General features: G+C 46.1%; 1 protein-coding gene across 4 annotated transcripts in view; it reads right to left on the bottom strand.

Moving 5' to 3' along the window:
• TUSC3 (tumor suppressor candidate 3) overlaps positions 1-22,792 on the bottom strand; it is a 1,466,371-nt gene that overhangs the window by 868,820 nt on the left and 574,759 nt on the right. For all 4 annotated transcript variants that reach the window (XM_078678946.1, XM_078678947.1, XM_078678945.1 and 1 more), the window contains one exon: positions 231-348. In XM_078678946.1, the coding sequence (XP_078535072.1) occupies positions 231-348 (118 nt within the window). The remainder of the gene's footprint in view (positions 1-230; positions 349-22,792) is intronic.

The following is a 22,792-nucleotide window of genomic DNA, read 5'->3' on the forward strand; positions in this document are numbered from 1 at the left end:
TTAAAATGCTAAAATACCAAAATACCTGTTCACGATCAGTGAGCTACTCCTGAGCGCAGATGTCATCTTGTCTTGAATATAAAACACACCAATGCAAACTCATCTTATTATTGAAAGAAATCGCAACTAGTTTATAAAGAAACCAAGATGGACCCATGTACTGATCAAATGCATAGTCTTCCATATTATATACTATATTAACCAGCAAAATACAACACAGTATCACATACCTGTTGGAAAACATCAGCTCCTTCATCATAATCCACAATAGTGAAGAATAGTTTATTAGAAAAAGCAGAAGAGTACCTCCAAGAGTTAGCCAGCACTTGATACTCTTCATTTGCTTGCCTGTGTAAAAGAAAAACCAGAAGTATATTCAACCTACCTCAAAAAATTATCTAGGAATAATTCTAGAAAGAGATCAAACATGTTGAATCAAGCATTCTTATGTCAAGGACCAAGACTATGGAATTGCATACCTGTGGATCTCAGATATAACCCCAATCAGCGTTCTTTCTGGGAAAAATGAAAACTTCTATGTATAGAACATATCTCATTGACTAACTTTTGTCTTGGCCTGCTCTTTTCTAAGCTCTTAATTTTTGTTACATTACTTCTTGTTTGATAAGAAATACCGCCTTTATATATAAAATAAAATAGTTATGCTAGCTGCAGATTTAAAACAGCAATGTTCAAGTCAGTTTGGGATTATGAGATTTCTTAGGTTCAACAAATAATATTGAATTAGCCCCATTTACGTAAACTGCTGTGAACTTATTTTCTTAAGACTGGAGCTTTAATGAGGGTATACCCATATTTTCCAGCACTTGTAAATTTAATATTATCTTTCTTGGCTGTAATTTGAGTGTGCGCATCATCTGAAAAAAACTCTTATAAAGATGAAGAGTCATTGGGGCTGTGTTTTTTAAACTTCCGTTTCAGGCTACAAACAAAATAAAATGACATAATTAACAAAAACAATTAGATTACATTTTTATCATTCTTGTGTCGAAGCAGTTAGTAGTCAAAATCTTTTCTCTTCAGAATCATTTTTTGATGAAATTCACAGATACTGTTCAAACAGAATATTAATTGTTCAACTGGCGACACCAAACTTAAGGTAATTGTGCTTTTAAGGTGTTATGTTGACATATGTGAAATAGAAATTGCCTACATTTCCAAAGAAATCCTGAACACAAGAGATCTGTTGATCAGTGGTGACACCCAAAAAATCCTCAGTAAAGATGTGTTTACTGTCAGAACCCTTATAAAACAGATCGAAAAAGATGACTTCTACTTAGTACTTGAACGTGAGGTTGAATACTGGAAAATGCTGTCTGATATGTATGGCTACTCAGCACTAGCAGATAGGGATATGTACAAGAGACAGATGGAGCTATTTGTGTGCAATATTGACAATGACTATTACATCACGTGAGCACATACTGTACATTGTATAGTCATTTTTATCATTGGCATATTTATTACTGTTGCTATAAAAGGAAGCTGATATTGATAAAATGATAATTACAAGTTCTTCCATGAATGTCGGTTCCTGTCATTGTGGACATATAAAGTGCTAATCTTACTTAATTCAGTAGTGTAAGTAAGGAGTTTGAGGTAAGTCATATTGCACCTAAACATTAACCATTTCTGTTTCACTTTGCACAGCTTCAATATTTTACAATGTTAGAACTGGCTATTTCTGGTAGGCTAAGGCTGACGCCAAAGCCAGGCAGAAACCACCATTCTAGTCAGGGCAATGGAGTCACACGCCAAGATAACCCCTGCTCACCCCCTTGGTAGCTTGGCAGGAGCAGTAAGGCTAAACTCGGAGGCAATGTGTAAAGCATTTGCGCCAGCACACAACAGCAACAACATCCTAGGCACACCACAAAAAGAACTCCACACAAGGTTATATAAAAATAACTTCTGTATTGTCAAAATCACATCAGATAGAAATCACACATGTACATTGTGCCAACTGGCACGGGCAATATTCACAAGGGATTATTTACACCAGGACAGGGCCACATGGGCCACTGTCAGAATCAGCATTTAGTAGAAATAGCACTTCTAGAACTTAGAATAAGTATAGCACAAAATAACAGTTATAAATCACAACCAGTAACTACTGGTAACAGGTAAGTACCACCTACGCAACCCTAAACACCTTAGGAGAATGTCACGCAGGGAACCAGGACCTCACTAGGACCACCTGTACTGGAAAGAACACCCACCTAAGAATAAAATACATTTAGGGGTATCAGCAAGAACACATTACACATGATGCATCACAACATTCAGAGGTGTAGGGAAAAGGTAAACACATGATGCATAAAAACACATTCAGCGGTGTAATAACAAGGCACATGATGCATCATAAACACATTCAGAGGTGCAGGGAAGGAAAAACACATGATGCATAAACCAACACATTCAGAGGTGTAAAATCAAGGAAGACACATGATGCATAAAAACATTCAGAGGTGCCAGAACATAACTCAATAGCGCAAAAACACATGATGCCTAAAAACATTCAGAGGTGTAAGATCAAGGTGCGTAATCATATTAAATGCATTACATTTCCTAGCACCACATCACATTGCACAAAACTCACATTAGGCAATTACCATCACATAATAATCACATTGCGCCTAAATAAAATCACATACCAGTCCCCATCTAATAAAGGGACTAAAGAGCCCTGTGTCCAGAATGTCAGGGCACGCTGCCAATGCAGCGCCAGTCAGGGGTGCGCCACCGGCGCAAAACCTAAATGTTGCAGGTGCCCACTACTTGCTGGGCACCTGTGGACAATCACAAGACCTAAACGGTGCAGCTGCCCACTAATTGCTGGGCAGCTGGGTCGCAAAACTGCAGCAGGGCCTTCACTGGCCCTCAAGACAAACTGTGCCGCAGGGGTTGGAGCCACACAGGCTCTGACATCAACAGAGGGACGTTGGAGCCATCTGGCTCTGTAACGGTGCCACATTGGAGCCACCTGGCTCTAAAACAAATACTGTGGCCAAATGCTGGAGATCAATAAAAAGTGCGATAGGGCCCTCACTGACCCTAGAACAGAACTGCGCCAACTGTTGGAGCCAACTGGCTCTGAAGACACATATGCGCAGGCTGTAGCCACCCGGGGCTCTGTAAATAAAGATGTCCCCCAAGTCCCTCGTGGGGACGCTAAAATCACTGTGGCCTTGGAGCACCTTGGCTTCTCTCAAAAATAAGGGGGGCGGGGGAGCCAATTCAGCTCCTTAATCAAACATGCCCCCGGAGCCCCTCGGGGCTCGAAATACAACTTGCCCCCACGAGCCTCTCATGGCCCGACAATGCCCACTGCCCCCAAGAGCCTCCGTGGCTCTAAAACAAGAATATGGGCAGGGAGCCTCTCTGGCTCTCAATCAAGGAAATGCCCAACTCGTGGGAGCGGCCCTCTTACAACCAGGGCCGCTCTAAGCACAATGCAGAACTGTCCTGCACTCACCGGTACGGAGGAGGCACTCCTCGGGTGCGGCGGGGCTCTTCTCCTGTGGCTCGCCTTCTCCTCTCCGCCGGCAGCTGCGGGGCTCTCCCAACACCACGGCAGCCCCGCTGCGGGATGGGCGGTGTATTCTCTTTTCCCGGGGCTCCCTCAGCATACGGGAGCCCCGCACCAGCCCACACTTCTTCCTCGGGCCGGCGGCCGGCAGCATCACCCGGTCTCCCCCTGGGCATGGGAGACCGGACCGGCACCACGAAGGCTTCCCCCCGGCAGGGGGAAGCGGAAACCACGTCCTCCCGCCCCCGCCCACAACCAGGCGGCGGCCATCTTGAGGCGGCTCGGGCCACGGCCGTGATTTCGGGGGGAAAACGAGGGGTGGGCACCCCCGAGTTTAAAATAAAAACAAGCGGCAAATGCCGGGTGGGCACCGGCTATGGGCATAAAAGCGATCCCTCAGCGATGATGGGGAATAAAACGCTTCAAAGCACTACAAGGGCAATGAATCAGCGCTCCCAAGCGCGAATGGCAGGACACAGCGCTCCACAGCGCTAGAACAAAGAAGAAGCGCTCCCATGCGCTTAGGGAAGTCCACAGTCCAGCAAAGTCCTTCAGGGGTCCAGGACCTCAATAGTCCAGGACATAAGGTGGAGCACAGCAGCTCCCAGAAAAGGAACGTCCATCAGGTGTCCAGGGGCTGGGCAGGGCCCAGGGATTCCCCTGGGCCCAAGCAGCAGCACGCCCCTGGCAGGATTCAAGTTAGAAACAAGAACATTTTTAGAGTGTCACAGCACCCTTTTTTTACCCAAAATCCTTTGTCTCAAGGGTGCAGGCAGTGTGAGAACCAGCTAGAACTGGTTATAGGGAATTCCTTTCACTGACCAGGCTAGGGACATCAGACGCATCCCAGGGGGTGGAGCCAGCATTGTGAGGGGAAAACCCAGCCTCACTTAGGACCCTCAGACCAGACAGTCAATCCACAAGCAGGCCCAGGCTCACTCCTCCCCTCACATCAGCATGCTAAACACTCCATTCACCACCGGGGCAGACCCTCCCAGACTCTTGGAGCCAGGCTCACCAGCCAGCCTCAGCCAATCACACGCCAGACACAAATTACACAAATATGCCAACTTCTAAAAGTGGCACTTCTACACTAGACACAATCATGCCGCATATACCATTACGCAGCATTCAGTCTCACGAGTTCGCACATATCAAACTCGACCCTGCACTCCCTACACATCAGGAACTACCATGGTCACACATATTCCCCATGCATTCCTATGGGAGGGCAGGTCACTCACACACATACACAGAGAGCTCACGCACTTTACACTGTACCACAGTGAAAAAGTGCGCAAAGGCCTAAAATCACCAACACCAGGTTCCAGCAACAGGCTAGGAGAAAGCAAAAAGTTTTGGGGTGAACCTGCCAGAAAAGGGCCAGGTCCAACATACACCTAGGCAACCCTCTGGTATCTGTGGCACAGACAAGAAAGGGTTAATTTAAGAAAATGTGTAAAGTATTTAGCAGTAACAAAACAGTTACAAATTCAAAGTAGAACACATTAGAAATCCCACAACTAATTTAGAAAAAATAGGGAAAAATTGTATCAATAAAAATACACCACAAAGACAAAAATGCAATGGGGGAAATCGGAGATATGAATTTTTAAATATGTATGGCAAAAAGCACAAAGATACAATAAAGCACTAATCAGTAGACACTGTTTACAGTTGGCCAAGGCCAAGTGATTTCAGGCCAACTGCAATGGAGTGAGGGTCGTATGCATGAAACAGGTTTGTCCTGGATAAAGATTATACCTTCTAACGTAAGGCCTGATTACGAGTTTGGCAGTGCAGGAGTGGTACCGCTTCACTGGAAAATCTGTGTGCACAATGACCACCATATTATGACTTTTTTTCCCACTGGTGGGTGGTTCTTAGGTGTTCCCACAGCGATGCCTATGAAATAGGCACTACATTGGAAATGTCAAAGGTAGTACCTGCATGGCATAGACTGTTGCAGACCATGCCGTGAAGGTACTAGTGTGCATGCACACTGGGGTGCATGCACAATGCACCCCAGTGCAGAAGGTACTAGTGTGCATGCACACTGGGGTGCACAAGATGTGCCCCCTGCATGCACTGCATTGCCCAGAGGCAACAGGGGGCCTCACTTTTTTCCTCTCTGCCACGGTTTTCATGGAGGAGAAACCGCCATGAAAACTGTGGCTGAGAGGGTACTCGTAATATGCTTGGCGTGACTGCAGTGGTCCCGCCAGGCATATTGCGGCCTCAAGACCGCTGCAGTTGGAGTGGTGCAATGGCGGTCCGACAATCCTAGTTGTTTTAGGGCAGTCAGAAGGCTGCCACCAGCCCGCCCCAACTAGTATGGCGGTTCATGGAATGTCAGACTCGTAATTAGCCCCTTAGTCTCTGAAATGTGTAAATCCTCCAGCAGAGTAAAGTTGCAGTCTGTATCTGACAAAGTTCTCTCAAAGCTGAATAGCCATTAGACGAGGCACTTCTGAAGATTTAGCAGAAAACGGGCAGTGTGGGGTAAATTAAATTTTTGAAGTAGCTGAAGTCCTCTTGCTGGGGGAATAGTTTTCATGCCTTAGCCCAGGCAAGATTTCTAACTTTAGACTTTTTTGAAGAACCAAATTCCTCGAGGTACCAATAAAGCTCCGGAGGTCTTGGAAGTGGAAACGTCTTTAAAGAACCAACTTTCCAGAGTTTCTGTAGCAGCTCCTCTTCATCACTTCTAAAGCTTCCAGGAATTTCAGGTCGCCTGTAGAATCTTGCTCAGGTGTAGTTGCACCTGATCAACTGGCTCTTCAGGAAAAAGGCTTCTTGCAGCCTGCAGTAGCTATAGAAGTGGTCATACTATAGACCTTTGAAGTCCACGCCTTAGTCCTGCGTATAAGTAGGAGCAGGTGCAGCCCTTTAAGTCTCCACACGTTTGAAACAACAGATCAAGTCCTCATCTGTTCTTCTGCAGGTCTAGGAAGTGTTATACTATACTGTGATTAAGGTACCACTTTTTATAGAATTCACTAGCCAGGGGGTGGGTGTTACTCCTGGACTGGACACTGCCTAACAAATGAGGGAAAAGTTGTCCAGGACGTAGCTACCCTCTTTTGCAGCACATGCTGTTTGCCTTACAGAAAACTATCCCATTGTGTACTAATCTGACAGAAATACAACATGGCAGAATCTTTCTGCCCCTTGGGAGCTTATGCGTCAGCCAAGGATGTGTTTAGTGAAATAGACAGTAACCCCGTCTTCAGCTATATCAAACTGTTTTTGAAACCAGCTCCCTCGCCCCTTTGGCTAGTCGTAAACTGACTAGAGAGAGCCTACAGAAAAATATTTTTTTTTCCCAGGTCTCCCTTTACACTTAAGTATGAATGGGCAGGCCACTCATTGTCCCTTTCAAGTTAACAAAGTTTCTGAACTCTTCCCAGATGTCCTTCCTGAGCGATTTTTTTGTCAATTATCTCACATCCATGTCTTCCTGTGAAAAGGCCAAACTACAGTACCAACACTAGGAGCGGTTTTCACACCTCATTAAGGGGTAGCACTAACAGGGTTTAGTTTCTGTCTAATGCTAATTAGCATACAGGAGGTTCAGGCAGGTAAAGTGTAATTTTTTAAAAGACACTTTTCCTAAATATTTACAAAAAAATACCTGTTTTTACTAATACATTGGAATTGCAATAAATAATAACAATAGTGGTTTCATTGCCTCTGTAGATGTAAAATAAATTTCTTCTTGCTTCTATTCCCTCTGCATTTTTAGTTCTAGGTCCTGTTATTTACATTATGTCATCCCAATTGAGGTCTGAAAACACAATCCCCAGTTCGTCTTCCATACTGCTTGGAAGGGTTGTCTGCCCAAGTAGGATTTTTACTTGGTGGTAAATGTTTGAGATAATGTGTACATCTGGGTCTGAGTGGAGTTTTCGAAAGTCGGTGACAGTTGGCATAGCTTCAGAGTTTATATATTTTAGTACAACCTGTAAGAAAATGGGTTATTAGTTATGGAGGATGGGAGTCCTTACCTAATAATAAGTCTGAAATCTTGTCAAGTCCAACACAAGTTTAATAAATACACCTAGGCTCAACGCCTCGTAGCTATAGCACAGAGGAGACAGGCTTAGCTTAAAGAAAATATGTAAAGCATTTAGGAGTAGCAAAAGATGCAAAAAGACAACATAAAAAAATCCTACTCTAGCAATAGAGAACATTTTAATACGCAAATGACACCAAAACAACAAGATTCCAATAAGGAGAATAGGAGATGTGATTTATTAAAGATTTAAGTGCGTCAAGAAAAGCAAAGCATCCATTGTAAGTCAATGGTTGCATTAGACTGGGATCAACATGCAATTTCAGGCTGACCACAATGGAGCCTGGGTAGATATTCCAAGTGGAATAGTCTGGGTGAAAGTCTGAGGTTAACAAGTTTGAAAAGTATCACAGTCCCACTTCAGAAAGGACCTTTTCACTTTATTGAAGTAAAACATTGAAATTTCCTCACCTCCCTAAGGAGAATGATTCTTAGTCATTTATTCAGAAGTGCAGGGATTTCTGTGCAGAACAAAGCTGAAGTCCAATTCAACACTGTGGAACAACGGTCATATACTTTTTTGGCAGGTTCCTCTGGAGCTCTGGAGGAAAATGTTAAAAACGTTTCAACAATCAGCCACTGGAGTACACTTCTTAGGCCCCTAGGACCTCAGTGGAAGGCACTTAGAGACTCTCATTTTGTTATATCTTTTTTATGTATTTATGCATCTCCCCTTTAACTTTGGCCTTAGCTGCTCAGCCAGTGTGAATGTGCCACGTGGAATATTAATGATGAATTGAAGGTTAGGGTGCCTGTGAGGTGAGGTGTGGAAGTTGGAGTATGGGCTGAGCAGCAGGGAAGCTGCTCCTGGTGGAGCTGCTCTCTATGAATTTACCAACCTGCAACTAAGACTTAATAAATAATCTACAAACTACACCTCGGCAACATGACTTTATCACAACATCTTTGGTGATAATTTGGAGCAAGAACTACAGAAGCTACATGTGCAAAGCAGAGTGAAGTAAATATTCAAGGAACTACTCTGAAGAAACTATGTAAGGAAAATTAAGGAGCCTGTAACAAACATCTGAACGCCTGGCAGCCCCACAAGTGTCCACTACACCGGACAGCTCCAGCTAAGGCGTGCTTCATTAATCTACATTATTTGGACGTCATGATTTTAAGTCAAACTACGCCAGGGCCGTGCACGCTCTGCTGTGTTGATTTATTTACATTCTAGGTGTCCTTTCCTGCTGAGCGCGAATTTCTTATGCATTGGGATTGCTGCTGTGGTGACATTTAGTTCTGTTTTGGGAAATTTCTGTTTGTTGTGCAAAGTTCAGATTGTCACCACTTTTTGGTATTTCATGGTGTATTGCTACATTTTCACATCTTACAATAGATGCCCTTCCACGAGGGATGATTCTGTGGGTGGGAATTGCCCATTTCTATATTTTAGCCTACATGCTGCTTACACAAGGGATTACACTATGGTTCGAAGTCATCCTTTTCTACGTTATAGATTACAGTCCTTTACATGAGGGGTGGTTATATGGATGGAAGTCACGTATATTTACATTGCATGCCAGAGGCCCTTACAGGAGGGTCCCCATATCCACATTGTATGTTACATGCCCTTTCTAGAGGAATGTCTGGATGGGTTTTAAGCCACCCATCACTATACTTTTCGTTCCATACCTTACATTAGGGATTCATATATTTTATGTAATTTCTCTTTACATGTTTCTACATGTAAATGCTTTATTCCACCTTACATTCTTATATTTTCATGTTTTATAAAGGGGGGGGTATGTTATATCTTGTTTATGTATTTATGCATCTCCGCTGTTGCTCTGGCTTAAGCTGCTCAGCTAGTGTGAATGTGCTGTATGGAATGTTGGAGTGGTGATGATGAATGGAATGTTTGGGCGTCTGTGAGGTGAGGTGTGGCAGATGGAGTATGGGCTGAGCAGCAGGCAGGCTGCTCCTGGAGGGGATAAACTAACTTCAACTAAGACTTAACTGACACAGTGCACCTTGTTCCCAAAATCCATAAGGATTTTCCCCTTCTCCCATCCATTGTGAAGGACTTGTGTGCTTGCCAACTTTGTTGAGGTAACCTTTCTCCCACTGGGTAGTTTGGTGCCAGCTTATGTGGAAGAAGACATGGCATTTGCAGGTGTCACCTAAAATGTACTTGTAAAATGTACTTGTGACAGGGCAGGACTCTATTGATTCAATTAAGCTTATGTGTCCATCCCAACTAAGCTTCCTGTCAGGAGAAGAAAAACATATCCCCAGAGCTAGGAGATTTTCCCTGCTTTGGGATCTGTTGTCACAACTCATTAAGGTCAAGCACTTCTGTAGTGTAGTTCCTATATTCCCAATAGGCTCTGCGCATTGGAATACTATATCCTACAGATTAGACGTGGGACTTGGGTTGACTAGGTCTCTATCGAATGTATTAAACTTAATAGTGAGTGCCAGCTAGCTCAGAGGTCACTAGAAACTTTCTCGAATTCACGAGAAGGGATTAGTTTCTGACAACCGCACAAACATGACAACTTTGTTTCCCAAGAATAAGAATTGTATCTCTAGAGTCGTGGAAACAATAGATAAGAATTTCACTCAGTCAATCGTGCATGCTTCGTTTCAACAGTAGTGCAGAGAAATAGAGAGACAGGCATTTTTTTCAATAAAAGGTTTTATTGAACAGTCTTCTTTCTCATGCAAGTAAAGTGAACTGCTACAATCGTAAGGCAGGCTGCAAAGTATAGTCCGTACAGCGAGAACAATATCATAAAATAATACTGTAAAAGCACTGTATGGTTTCTAAACCATATATAAATACATACATAAATAACAATGGCTAAAAGTACTCAACTGGTGCTTCTAAAATACGCCTACCACAATGTACCTAACCTAAGTCTAGTACGCGGGAGGGAGTAAGTTTTGTGTAGCATAGGTTTGGTTTCCTTTACCAAGAATCTATACAAGATTTCTCTTAGGTTCTAATCAGCTCCATACCTTAGTTTAGAATGAAGGAGGTCTGGTATCTCTTGTCTTGGGACAAGATTTCCCAACACCCCGCAAGGGGAGCTTGGAAACACTGGAGCTGGATTCTCAGCGAGAGTAAGGACAGCTTCTCAAGCAGTGCGTCAGCTGGAGGGTCGGCTTCCTTCGGCACTTGCTGTAGCGAGCTGCGTAGGGCAAGTATATAGTCGAACTGCTCCAAACCACCGTGTCTTGCTAGAGCAAGTGAAGACATATTTATACCTTGAAGGTGTCTAGTTTGACATAAAGTCGGGCATAATAACGTCAGTAAAGAACCCCAAGGGAATAGTAGTTCTTTGTAAAGTACATGAGTTCTTGGACAAATCAATATTCAAGCAAGGGGAGGTCCGTGACTGCTTTAGCCGATTTTCCAAGAAATCATTGTGACATTTTGGTATGGGTGTAAGTAGCCATGCCTGTATTTGGACTGCATGGGCTATGTCTAAATAAGGGAATGATTTCTATGCCTATATTAGGGCAATGTGAATTGTACCTATACAAGGGCATGAATCTGCAAAATCCGCTCGGCTCCTAAAACGCCATACAACTCTTCATTGACAGCTGCTGGAGCGCTAACCTACAGGGGCTTCAGTAATGGAAAAGGTAGCAGATGGCTGTGTCCAAACTGAGGTGACATGGTATGGAAAATAACAGTGGACTGGGATGCAGCCCCTAGTAATTACCAGTGGCTGAGATTAATTCACGCATGCCATTCTCTTTTTTGTATATCCCATTCCAAAAGGGGCAAAACAGCCTTGATGTCCTCCTGGGGGCAAATAAAAGGTTTGCCTTGATTGGGGATTTGTCCCTAATATGCACCTTTTGTGTAGAAAGCCCACTAGACATATATTATTGTACATTGAGAGAAAAAAGGGCATGGTGCCCCACACTGCTACTGGGCCATCCCACCACCCGAAAAGTGACAATACAGTCTTTCTGCCCCACTGAGGGGCCGATGGCAGTGTGCCCTAAGTTGTCCTCCACCCCTGGAAGGCAGAAACCCCTTTCAACACCAGGGATTTCAAAAAGGCACCAAAACAATCAAAAGGACGGGGGGCCTACTTTGGCACTGGGCCAAACTGCAACCTTGAAGAGCAATAAAATAATTCTGCTCCCAAAGGGGCGGGGCAGTTAGGAGGTGTATCCTGATTGGGCAGTTGTCCCTAATCTGCCTCGGGGTAGAAAGCCCACTTGACACCAGGGATTTTACATTTGGGCAAAATAAAGGGATGGAGTGCCCCACCCTGGTATTGTGCCAAACCCCACCCTAAAAGAGACAATACATTCTTTCTGTCCCCACTTTCAGAGGGCAGATGGTAGTTTGCCCCATGGGGAGGAAAGCCCACTTAACACCAGGGATTTCAAAATAGTACCCTAACAAACAAACAAAAGGATGAGGGAGGCCCACACTGGCATCACCCATACTCCCACAGCAGAAGGTATAGCAGAGTTTCTCTGGCCTGGTTGGAGGGGTTTGCCCTTCATATGCACACTTGAGGGCTGAACGCACACAAGGCACCACTGATTTTATATTTGGACAAAACAAAGGGTGGGGGGCCCTACCCTGGCACTGAGCCGACCTACCAATCCACAAAAGGCAATACCTCGAAGGAGCAGAGAGGATTTGGCATAATATGCCCAAAGGGGTGGCAGAAAGCCCACAGGATGCCAGGAATATATATATTTTAAGGATGTTGTGGGATTTGGCCTATTATAGCATCAGCTTCTATCCCTAAGGTGCAACAGTCTTTCTGGTCCCCTGGGGAAGAAACCAAGTGAGAGGAAGGAGTAGTTTCTGTCCTGTAACTCCAGTTCTGTAGTAGGAGTATCTCTGTTATAGTCATAATCTAGTGAATAGTCCCGCCCATGTGCGTGGACCCCGGAGCAATCAAAAATAATCTCTTAGAGTGTCGAAAAATGCAGAAATGCACAGACACTTAAGAGAGAATTTAAAGACAGATAATGCAGCCTAAAAAGGCTACACTGTCCAGTACTTCAACTAGAAATTCTACCACAAAGATCCACAAAACAGCAAAGCCTGAACAGATTTCCCTTGCTTTAACAGCAAAATCCCTCATGAATGATAGAGAGAAGGACCTGGACAGACAAGCCCCATAGGCTGCCATTATGTGGCTCAGAACAGGATACTGTGCCTTTAAGAGAACTTTCCAGAACTTCACAGTATCCCAGAATGCCCTGCAGGTCCCAGTTACTTTCAGTTCTTTTTGAAGGCGTAACACGCCAGACCTGTAGCATTCCGTACATGAATATCTCACTCCACCGGGGAGGTGGGCGGGCGCTTATGACTATAACAGAGATACCCCTACTACAGAACTGGAGTTACAGGACAGAAACTACTCCTTCTGTAGTAGGGGATCTCTGTGTATAGTCATAATCTAGTGAATAGAATGGCAAGCCCATCCCCACACCAAAGCGGCGGTGGAGAAACGAGAAATAACACCACTATTGTGCGAACAGATTTCGCAGCGAAGCCTGCCCAACCTGAGCGTCTGCCCTGGCATCAGAGTCCAGGCAGTAATGCTTAGCAAAGGTATGAACCGACTTCCAAGTGGCTGCCTTGCATATTTCAGCAATAGGCACGTTACGAAGCAAAGCTGTCGTGGCAGCTTTGCCCCTGGTGGAATGAGCCTTAGGTTTGCCCCCTAAGGTCTTATTAGCTTTTTGATAACACAATTGTATACAGGACACAATCCATCTCGAGATGGACTGTTTAGAGGTAGCAAGACCCGTCCTGACTGATCCATAATTGATGAACAATTGGTCTGACCTCCGAACATCTTTGGTTTTATCCAGATAAAATTTCAGCACCCTCCTAACATCCAGGGAATGCAAAGACCTTTCCGCTGGAGATGAAGGATTCTGAAAGAACGTAGGTAAAGTTATAGTCTGGTTGATATGAAAATCAGAAATAACCTTGGGAAGAAACTTAGGGTAAGTACGCATAACAACCTTAGCAGCATGAAATACAGTATAAGGATCTTGGCAACACAAAGCCTGAATTTCACTCACCCTGCGGGCCGATGTAATGGCCACGAGGAACGCCGCCTTCCAGGACAGGTGCTGCAACAAAGCCTTATGAATAGGTTCAAAAGGCTCCTTCATCAACCTGGACAGCACCACATTCAAGTCCCACGAAGGCGAAGGAAGCCTGACAGGAGGGAATACTTTCTTCAAGCCTTCCAGAAAATCTTTGATCACAGGGATCTGGAAGAAGGAAGTCTGTGAAGGGCATTTCCTGTAGGCAGTCAAAGCAGCCAGATGAACCTTAATGGAATGGACATTAATGCCAGACTGCGCCAGATGTAGCAGATATGGAAGGATGACATCCTCCTTGCATGTCGTAGGGTCATAGTTCTTAGACTTGCACCAGATGCAAAACCTCTTCCACTTGTAAGCATAAGAAGTCCTAGTGGAAGGTCGCTTAGCCTCCTTCAGTATGTCCATACAATCCTCTGGGAGATTCAGATGGCCATATTGCACTATTTCAGGAGCCATGCCGCCAAACTCAAAGACGAGAGGTTGGGGTGCACCATTCGCCCCCCGAACTTCGCGAGAAGGTCCGGCCTGCACGGCAGCTTCATGTGAGGAAGGAGAGACCTGTGAAGCAGGTCCGTGAACCACCACTGTCTGGGCCATTCCGGGGCAATCAGAATCATCCTCACCCTGGATTGGGACAGCTTGATGAGAACCGTCGGGATCAGGGGAATGGGTGGAAAAGCATACAGAAAGCTGTTCGACCAGTCGATCCATAGCGCGTTCCCCAGTGTCCCCGGCTGGTAGTACCTGGAGGCGAAGCCTCGGCATTTGCTGTTTTCGGCGGTGGCGAACAGATCTACGTCTGGAGTTCCCCACCTTGCGAAGACTTCTCCTAGTACTTCGTCGTTTATGACCCATTCGTGGTTTTCCTGAATCAGTCTGCTCAGTTCGTCTGCCTGAACATTCTGCACACCTGGCAGATGGGTGGCCGTTATCGACAGTCCTCTGGCCAGAAGCCAGTGCCAGATCGCCTGCGCCTCCTGCGACAGAGTGCGGGATCTCGAACCCCCCTGCTTGTTGAGGTAATACATCCTAGTCGTGTTGTCCGTCTGTACAAGCAGAGAGTTGGTCTGAAAGGACGGATGAAAGGCCTTCAGTGCCAAGCGAACAGCCCTGAGTTCCAGGAAATTGATGTGGTACGTGGACTCCGTCGGGGACCACGTCCCTTGAATCTGTAGGTCTCCGGAGTGCGCTCCCCAGCCCTGGAGAGAAGCATCCGTCACGATAGTCTGTGTGGGAATGTCCTTGTGGAAGGAAACCCCTCTGAGGAGATTCTCCGCTGAACACCACCACTTCAGAGACTGAAGAGCATGTAGAGACAGTCGTATCTTGTCGTCCCAAGATCCTCTCCTCTGGTCCCACTGATCTTCCAAGCACTCCTGCAGCGGTCTCATGTGCAGCCGCGCATGAGGCGTCAGGAAGATACAAGAGGCCATCGATCCCAGTAGAGAAGACACTGTCCTCACTGTCGTGGATGGAGTGGACATGAGAGCCTGAGCCTTCCGAAGGAGTGATAAACGTCGCTCTTCCGAAGGAGACACGCTTGCTGACAGCGTATTGATGGAGGCACCCAAGTACTGGATGCACTGGACCGGAGTCGGGACAGACTTGGACATGTTGATGTGCAACCCCAGCTTGTTCAAGAGAACGCACGTCTTCTGGAAGTGTGCTTGAGCTTCCGAGAAGGAGGAGGCCTTGATCAACCAATCGTCCAGGTACGGATAGACAAACACCTTGTTCTTCCTCAGGTGCGCCGCTACCACTGCCATGCACTTCGAGAACGTCCTGGGCGCAGACTTCAGCCCAAACGGAAGTACCGTGTACTGATAGTGATTGGTGCTGACTTGAAATCGCAGGAACTTCCTGTGTTTGTGTGCAATGGGCACATGGAAGTATGCCTCCTGTAGGTCTATGGCGCAAAGCCAGTCCCCCTGTTGCAGCTGAGGATAAATCTGATGCAACGACAGCATGCGAAATTTTTCTCTGCGAATCCACTTGTTCGCCTGTCGCAAGTCCAGAATGGGCCTGAACTCGTTCTTGTCCTTCTTGCGGACCAGAAAGAACCGGGAGTACAGACCTCTTCCTCTTTGAGACAGAGGTACATCTTCTATCGCCCTTTTCCTTAACAGGATGTCTGCCTCCGCCTGGAGCTCGCGCAGCTGATACTGCGAGCTGACCGGAGGAATTGATGGAGGCGGGCTGGTGAACCGAAGACTGTATCCATTGCAAACAATATTCAGCACCCACTTGTCCTGAGTAATTTTTCTCCACTCTGCCAGAAAAAATTGAACGCTTCCCCCCACCGGAGCGGGTAACGGATGAAGGGGAAGTAACTGCTCAGGGTCGAGACCCGGCCGGGTCCTTGTTCGCGGTAGAGGGCTGCTGTCCACCTCTACCCCTCTGACGTTTTTGGAAGGGTCTTCTGAATTGCTGCTGTTGTTGCTGCTGCTGTTGCCCAGAAGACTGTCCCCTTCCTCTCCCCTGCGAGCCGAACCGTCGTTGGAACTGGCGGTAGGGTTTCTTGTCTTTGGGCTTCTCCAAGCCCACAGCCGTCAGGGTTTCAGTCTCGGCCTTCATCCTGGCCATTTCGTCGTCTGCATGTTTTCCGAATAGAGTCTCACCGGAAAACGGCAGATTGGCCACTCGCTGTTGCGCTTCAGGCTTGAGCGACGTCAGCCTGAGCCAAGCATGGCGTCGCTGATTGATACCGTGGCAGTATCCATGTGCGGCCAACAGGGAGATATCCGCCACAGCGCTGATGGCCTGGTTCGAGACCAGCATCCCTTCTTTGACGATTTCCATGAAGTCCTCTTTCCTGTCACGCGGGACAAGGTCCGCGAACTGTTCCATGGAATCCCACAGCGCACGGTCGTACCGCCTCAGTAACGCCGAGTCGCTGGAAGCCTTCATAGTCGTGGAAGAAGTCCCACACGCCTTCCTTCCAGCCGAATCAATCCAGCGGCTCTCCTTATCCGGAGGCACGGTGGAGGACGGGGAGGTAGAATGCAGTTTCCTGGCCGCCGTCACTATCACTGAATCGGGCATTGGATCCATCCGTAGGAAGGCCGGATCCGAGTCAGGCGCCCTGTACTTCTTCAGAAGTCTGGAGGGAGCGGCTTTCACAACCACAGGCGTAAGAAAAAGCTCTTCCGCAGGCTCAACCAGTCCTGGCACCAACGGCAGTAGAGGGCGAGACAGATGTTTCTTGTGCAAAGTCTCGAATATCACGGACATCGTAGGTGTAGGAGCCGTCACCGTGATACCCAGCTTCGCAGCCCCCCTCAGGAGAACCTCCTAGAACGTGCCGATGTCATCGATTGGAGACACCCTAGTCTCCGGGGAGCCTGATAAAGTAGGTGAGTAGGAGCGGGTCCTAGAGGTCAAACGGGACCTGGACCTATGCCTCCTATGGCGATGTCTGGATCTAGTGGAGGACCTGTGTCTGCTCCTCGATCTTTCTCTCTTCCTGGAGCGAGACCTCGATCTCCTGGGCCTGGGACGTTTTGCCGGTTTCCCTGGGGCGGACGTCTTGGCTTAGGTGGTTCCTTAGACTTCGGAGTCTTCTTGGGAGGAGTCGGAAGCCTGGGCAACGAGACCGACCTCGGTTGAACCGGGGAAGGCTTGCCAGGCACAGGGGCCTGCGGTCCTGTTGGAAGCGGAGGCAGAGGAGGTAACGGAGGAGGGGTTGGAGCCCTCGGAGGCAGACCTCTTGGCAACGGAGGCGTAACAGACTTCATCGGAGTATACACCTCCGAGTACACCGATCCCGGTGAACCGCCATCCTTCCCAGACTGAGGGGAGCCCCCCACAGTCCTAGGCCTGTCCGCACGACCCCTCGACGTCGACGAATGGTGTGCCGACGTCGAGCGTAGGTCCCTCGACGTCGAGCGCCCCTTCGGCGACGACCGTCTTCCATGCTTCGGCGTCGAACGGCTTCTATGCCTCGACGTCGATCCCGACCATCTCGACGACGATCCTTTATGCCTCGACGGCGATCTCTTGTGCCTCGACGTCGACCTCGACCGCTTCGACGGCGACCTCTTCGACCGCCTCGACGGCGACCTCGACCGCCTCGACGTCGACTTCTTCTTCGCCGGAGATCTCTCCCGCCTCGACGGCGACCTCTGCCGCTTCGACGGCGGCCTCGGCGACGAGGATCCCCTCGACGACGATGATGTCCTGGACGTCGACGGCGGTGTCGCCTAGACGGCGAGCACCGACGCCGGGCCCGTCGACGTCGTTCACTCGACGTCGACGCCAAAGACGACGACGACGACGAAATCGTCACTGGGTTCGACGGCGGCCTGTGTAAGTCCCTCGACGTCGACGGGCGACGTTTTCTCGACCCAGAGCCCTGGGGAGACCGGGAACTGGCCGTGGACCTTCCTCTCGACGCCGTGGTCAGCGCTACCGACCCCGACGGAGACTGTGGGCGTTTGCTGGACTTCCTGCCCCTGGGGAGCCCCCCAGAGGCCTCAGCATGGGCAGATGAAGCCCCACCAGACCCACCTTGAGCTTCAGCCTTCTTTCCTCGAGGCCCTGAAGTCTGATCTTCATTCTGTCCTTCAGGGTCCTGCCAGAGAAGCCTTTACAGATTTCACACTCCTCTGGAACATGGGAAGAGGGCAGGCAGAGGATACACACCTCATGAGGGTCTGACTTAGCCATCTTCCTGGAGCACTCCGGGCATTTGTCAAATAATGAAGGCATATTTGACACAAAAGAGTGCAAAACCCAAGAAGAAAAGACCCAAAGTACTTAGAAAGTACTCAAATCGAATTTTTCAATGAAAAAACACAATAAACCCTTGAAAAGGGAGAGCTCAATGCTCCAGGGTCCTGCTTGCAGGAGCCGGAAAAAAGAACTGAAAGTAACTGGGACCTGCAGGGCATTCTGGGATACTGTGAAGTTCTGGAAAGTTCTCTTAAAGGCACAGTATCCTGTTCTGAGCCACATAATGGCAGCCTATGGGGCTTGTTTGTCCAGGTCCTTCTCTCTATCATTCATGAGGGATTTTGCTGTTAAAGCAAGGGAAATCTGTACAGGCTTTGCTGTTTTGTGGATTTTGTGGTGGAATTTCTAGTTGAAGTACTGGACAGTGTAGCCTTTTTAGGCTGCATTATCTGTCTTTAAATTCTCTCTTAAGTGTCTGTGCATTTCTGCATTTTTCGACACTCTAAGAGATTATTTTTGATTGCTCCGGGGTCCACGCACATGGGCGGGACTATTCACTAGATGATGACTATACACAGAGATCCCCTACTACAGAAATGTGGATTCTGTTGGGTGTTGTTTTACATATGGGAAAGCAAAGCGGAGGTAAATCTCAATTCTGTCCCACATCTCATTCTGATTGCTCCAATATTTGAGGCCAGTGTTGGCCGTCACCCAGGGAAACCTACCAAATGTAAACAGTTCTCAAAATCAGGCACCAGGGAAGTCCAGGGTGGTTTACATTGTGTGGGTCTCACAATGTTTTCTTACCCACAATGCTCTGCAAAACACAACCTTTAACTAAACTCACCATCTCTGTGACCTAAACTTCCGGAAACTGCATGGATCCATAAAATTCCTAACACCCATCTCCCAGCATTACACACTTCTCCCAGTATAAACACTAGCCCATTTGTGTGGCTTGGCATTTCGCTGATGGCGCAAAAGGCCCCAGTACAAAACATAGAGTAATCGTGATATAGCAATATGGATAGCTGCAATACTTGAGCCTGGGCTTGGCTGCCACCCAAAGAAACCTGCCAAACGCAGACATTTCACAAAACTAGGCATAAGGGGGAGTTCAGGGCTGAGTGCCTTTCATGGTCCCTGCAACATTGTCTTACCCACAATGCTGTGCAAATCTTAAACTTTGCTTAAAACCAAAACAAATTCTCACCTTTCTGTGATGAAAACTTCCAGACTCTACAGGGATCCACAAAATCCCTTCCACCTGCACTTTTCCTGATAAAAAAAGCACCTACACTTGTGTGGCTGGCCTAGTGCCCATGACAGAAACAGAATTTTATGGATAAGTGCAGATTCCAGAAATGTCTCTCACAGAAATGAGAGGGAAAAGTGTGAATATAGCCACAATTTTCAGGGCATTGCAGGTAATAAAACATTAATGCAAGGCACACTCCCCATGAATTCCCTAGGTATTTTATTCTCAGAAAAGTCAGGGTTTGGTAGGATTTCCTGAGTGACCGCCGATCCAAGACCCATAGCTACCTGCACTGCAAAAAAGCACTCATTTTGAGTGGGAAATTGTTTTCTGCCTATGTTTTGTTTTGAGGTCTTTCTTTTCACAGGCACAAGGCCCACTCCACAAGTACAGTATAGTTTTTATCTGGAGATGAGTGCGAACCCTGTGCTGTTGGAACTGTGTAAATACCTGCATTTATTCTGGAACGTTCCTTCACAGAAATGAGAGGAAAATGCATGGCTAGCCAAAGTTTGAGGTTTGCCAGAACTTCTGGGTAAGAAAACCTTGTGAGAGCCATGTAAGTCACACCTTGTTTTACACCACTGGTGTCTAATTTTCAGAACAATTTGTGTTTTGTAGGGCGGCAGCCAAGGCCAGACCCAAGATCCACAGCTACATGCACTGTAAAAATAATGTCTTTGCTAAGTGGAAACATTTGATCTATTCATATTGCATTTTGGGTAATTTCCTATCACTGGCGGTGGGGCAAACCACACAAGTTGGGCCCCATAATTATCGAGAGAAGTGCGGGAATGCCAGTTAGTAGGAATTTTATATATCCCAACAGCTTCTTGAACGTTTTCTCACAGAAATGTGAGTATAATGATTGTTTTTATCCAAGGCCTTCTAGGTAAAAATATATGGAGGGAACTTCATGAGTAACACCACCATGAACTTCCCTGGGTGTCTAGTTTTCAGAAATGTCCGGGGTTGGAAGGCTTCCCAGGGTGGCAGCTGAGTTAGGACCCAAATTCTGCAACTATGCACACTAAAAAAGCATTGATCTTGCCGGGTGAAATGTGATGTCTCCGTGTTATGTTTTGGGGCGTTTGGTGTTACAGGAGATAGGTTCTGCCATACAAATGGGGTACTGTTTTTATAAGGAGTTGTGGGAACACTTGTTAATACTAATTGCATTTCTCTTAATTGTTGGCTTCACTATGTAAGCCAGTGTACAAAAAGAAGACATTTTGCATAATGGCATTGAATCACATGATGGTATGCCTAACTCCAAATTCAGAAGTGTAAAACTAACAATTTGTCTTCAACATTGTCTTGTTCATATGTCAGAAATACATAGGTTTCCGTCATATCATTTTTTTGCCCATTATATTGTACAATAAGAATTGCCGTATGGTTGGTACACAATAAAAAAATCATAATAAACTGAAGCTTAGATGTTGGCTCTGGGTACTATGTGTGCCTTTGCGAACCCAGAGACCCTATGTATACCTGCGACAAAAGGGCCTATCGGACATGAGGGTATATTGCCTATGTAAATTAGCGAGTACGAAAAGAATTACAGATGAAAATGTTGTAACTAATGGCTATTTTTCCTGCTCCTTATCATTGTTTTTTGATCATCAATTATTTTCTTTGGGAACATCATGAGGGATTTGCACAAATAAACTCTAACTAAATTCAGAATTTTGTCTACTTTTCATAAAGGTATTGCATTCTGCTGTGTCTCCGGTTTCAATTTGTGATCCTCTGCAACGGAAGTTAACTCTTTAAAGCGATCTGCTTTTGGCCTACCGCAGCTGTGTAACCAGCTACTTAATAAGGACAATCCTGACCTTTTTATTCCATCTTTTCCAAAATATCTATTTAAAAGCACAACAAACCATAATGCAGTCTGAGTAAACGACAATCAGCCAAATAAACATGATCCCTGCTCAATGCTGTTTTTTTCCATCGTAATTCGCAGATAAGGGTGTTAGGGGTTTCAAGGCAGCCCCCCCCCCCCGCCCCCCTCCTCCAGATATCATTCAGTCATCGTTCTTGTATACAGAGGAAAAAAAGACTCATGCAAAGTTACACGTGAGGATTCACAAAGCACCTTAGGCTAATAAACCCTTCAAGATTGCATTCTTCATTTAAATAAAATTACTGCAAACATTACCCTTTGTTGCTACCCATGTGTGGAAGTTTGAGCAAAGTACCATCTACGTATCCCAATATCCGAAGCATATTGTCAACAAAGTTTCTCTGAAAAAACAACTTTTTTCAGGACTTCAACACGGTTTCAAAAGCATTTAGCTGTACCACCTCTAATCGAATCTCAAAATTACCGAAGACACAAGCAGGGCGCTCACCTGAGCCATCCATACCAGTTGCTGCTGTTATTTAAGGCATGCCGGTGGCTGCGCTGAGTGCAGGCAAGAATGCAATATAAATAAAACAGACGGCAAGAGAGAGGAGAGGCCATCACACGCTGTACAGAAAGAACGGACATTTCCACACATGCACCAATAATAAGCCAGCATTTTTAAAGGCCACAGATCGAGGCTCAACCTAAAAACGCACACATAATGGTAAAAAGAAAATACTTTTTTGATTACAACTTTGCTTGTTCCTTAAAGCTGGGAAGCCATTTACATTAGCGCAGTAAACCTTGCATTGAAGTCCTTTTTACAAAAAAAAAAATGTTTTCTTGTGCAGCACTTTTTGACATTACCCCCCAAAAAACTACGAAATATAGCTATAATTTGCGTATTTTTTTCGGTTTTCTTCCAGGGAATCTAAACATCTTTACGAATCCCCAGGCTATTGGAAAAAAATGTCAGACATTTGTCATGGATACCTAAAGTGGAAAAGAGTTATAAAGGCTTAAGCGCAAACGACCCCAAATATCCAAAAAAAGAATTTAGCACCAAGGAGGAATGACTTAGCAGCGAAGTGGATAAGAATGGTATACCTTTACAGGAGGAAACATGGGAATAGTTTGACGGTTTTTTAAATCCGTTTTTAGTCTATTAACGGCAGAGTTTAATGTTGAATATACGAAAAATTTGCAGATCTGAACTGTGAAGAAAAAAGAAAAAAAACAACTGCAGGTCTTGCAAAAATGCACGTACAAAATGTAATAGTATGGATGCTTTCAAACGTGTTCTTAAGCACCCTGTAGAGGGCAGCCAAG

This window comes from Lissotriton helveticus, chromosome 2_2 (assembly GCF_964261635.1).
Source record: "Lissotriton helveticus chromosome 2_2, aLisHel1.1, whole genome shotgun sequence".
Lineage (NCBI taxonomy): Eukaryota > Metazoa > Chordata > Amphibia > Caudata > Salamandridae > Lissotriton > Lissotriton helveticus.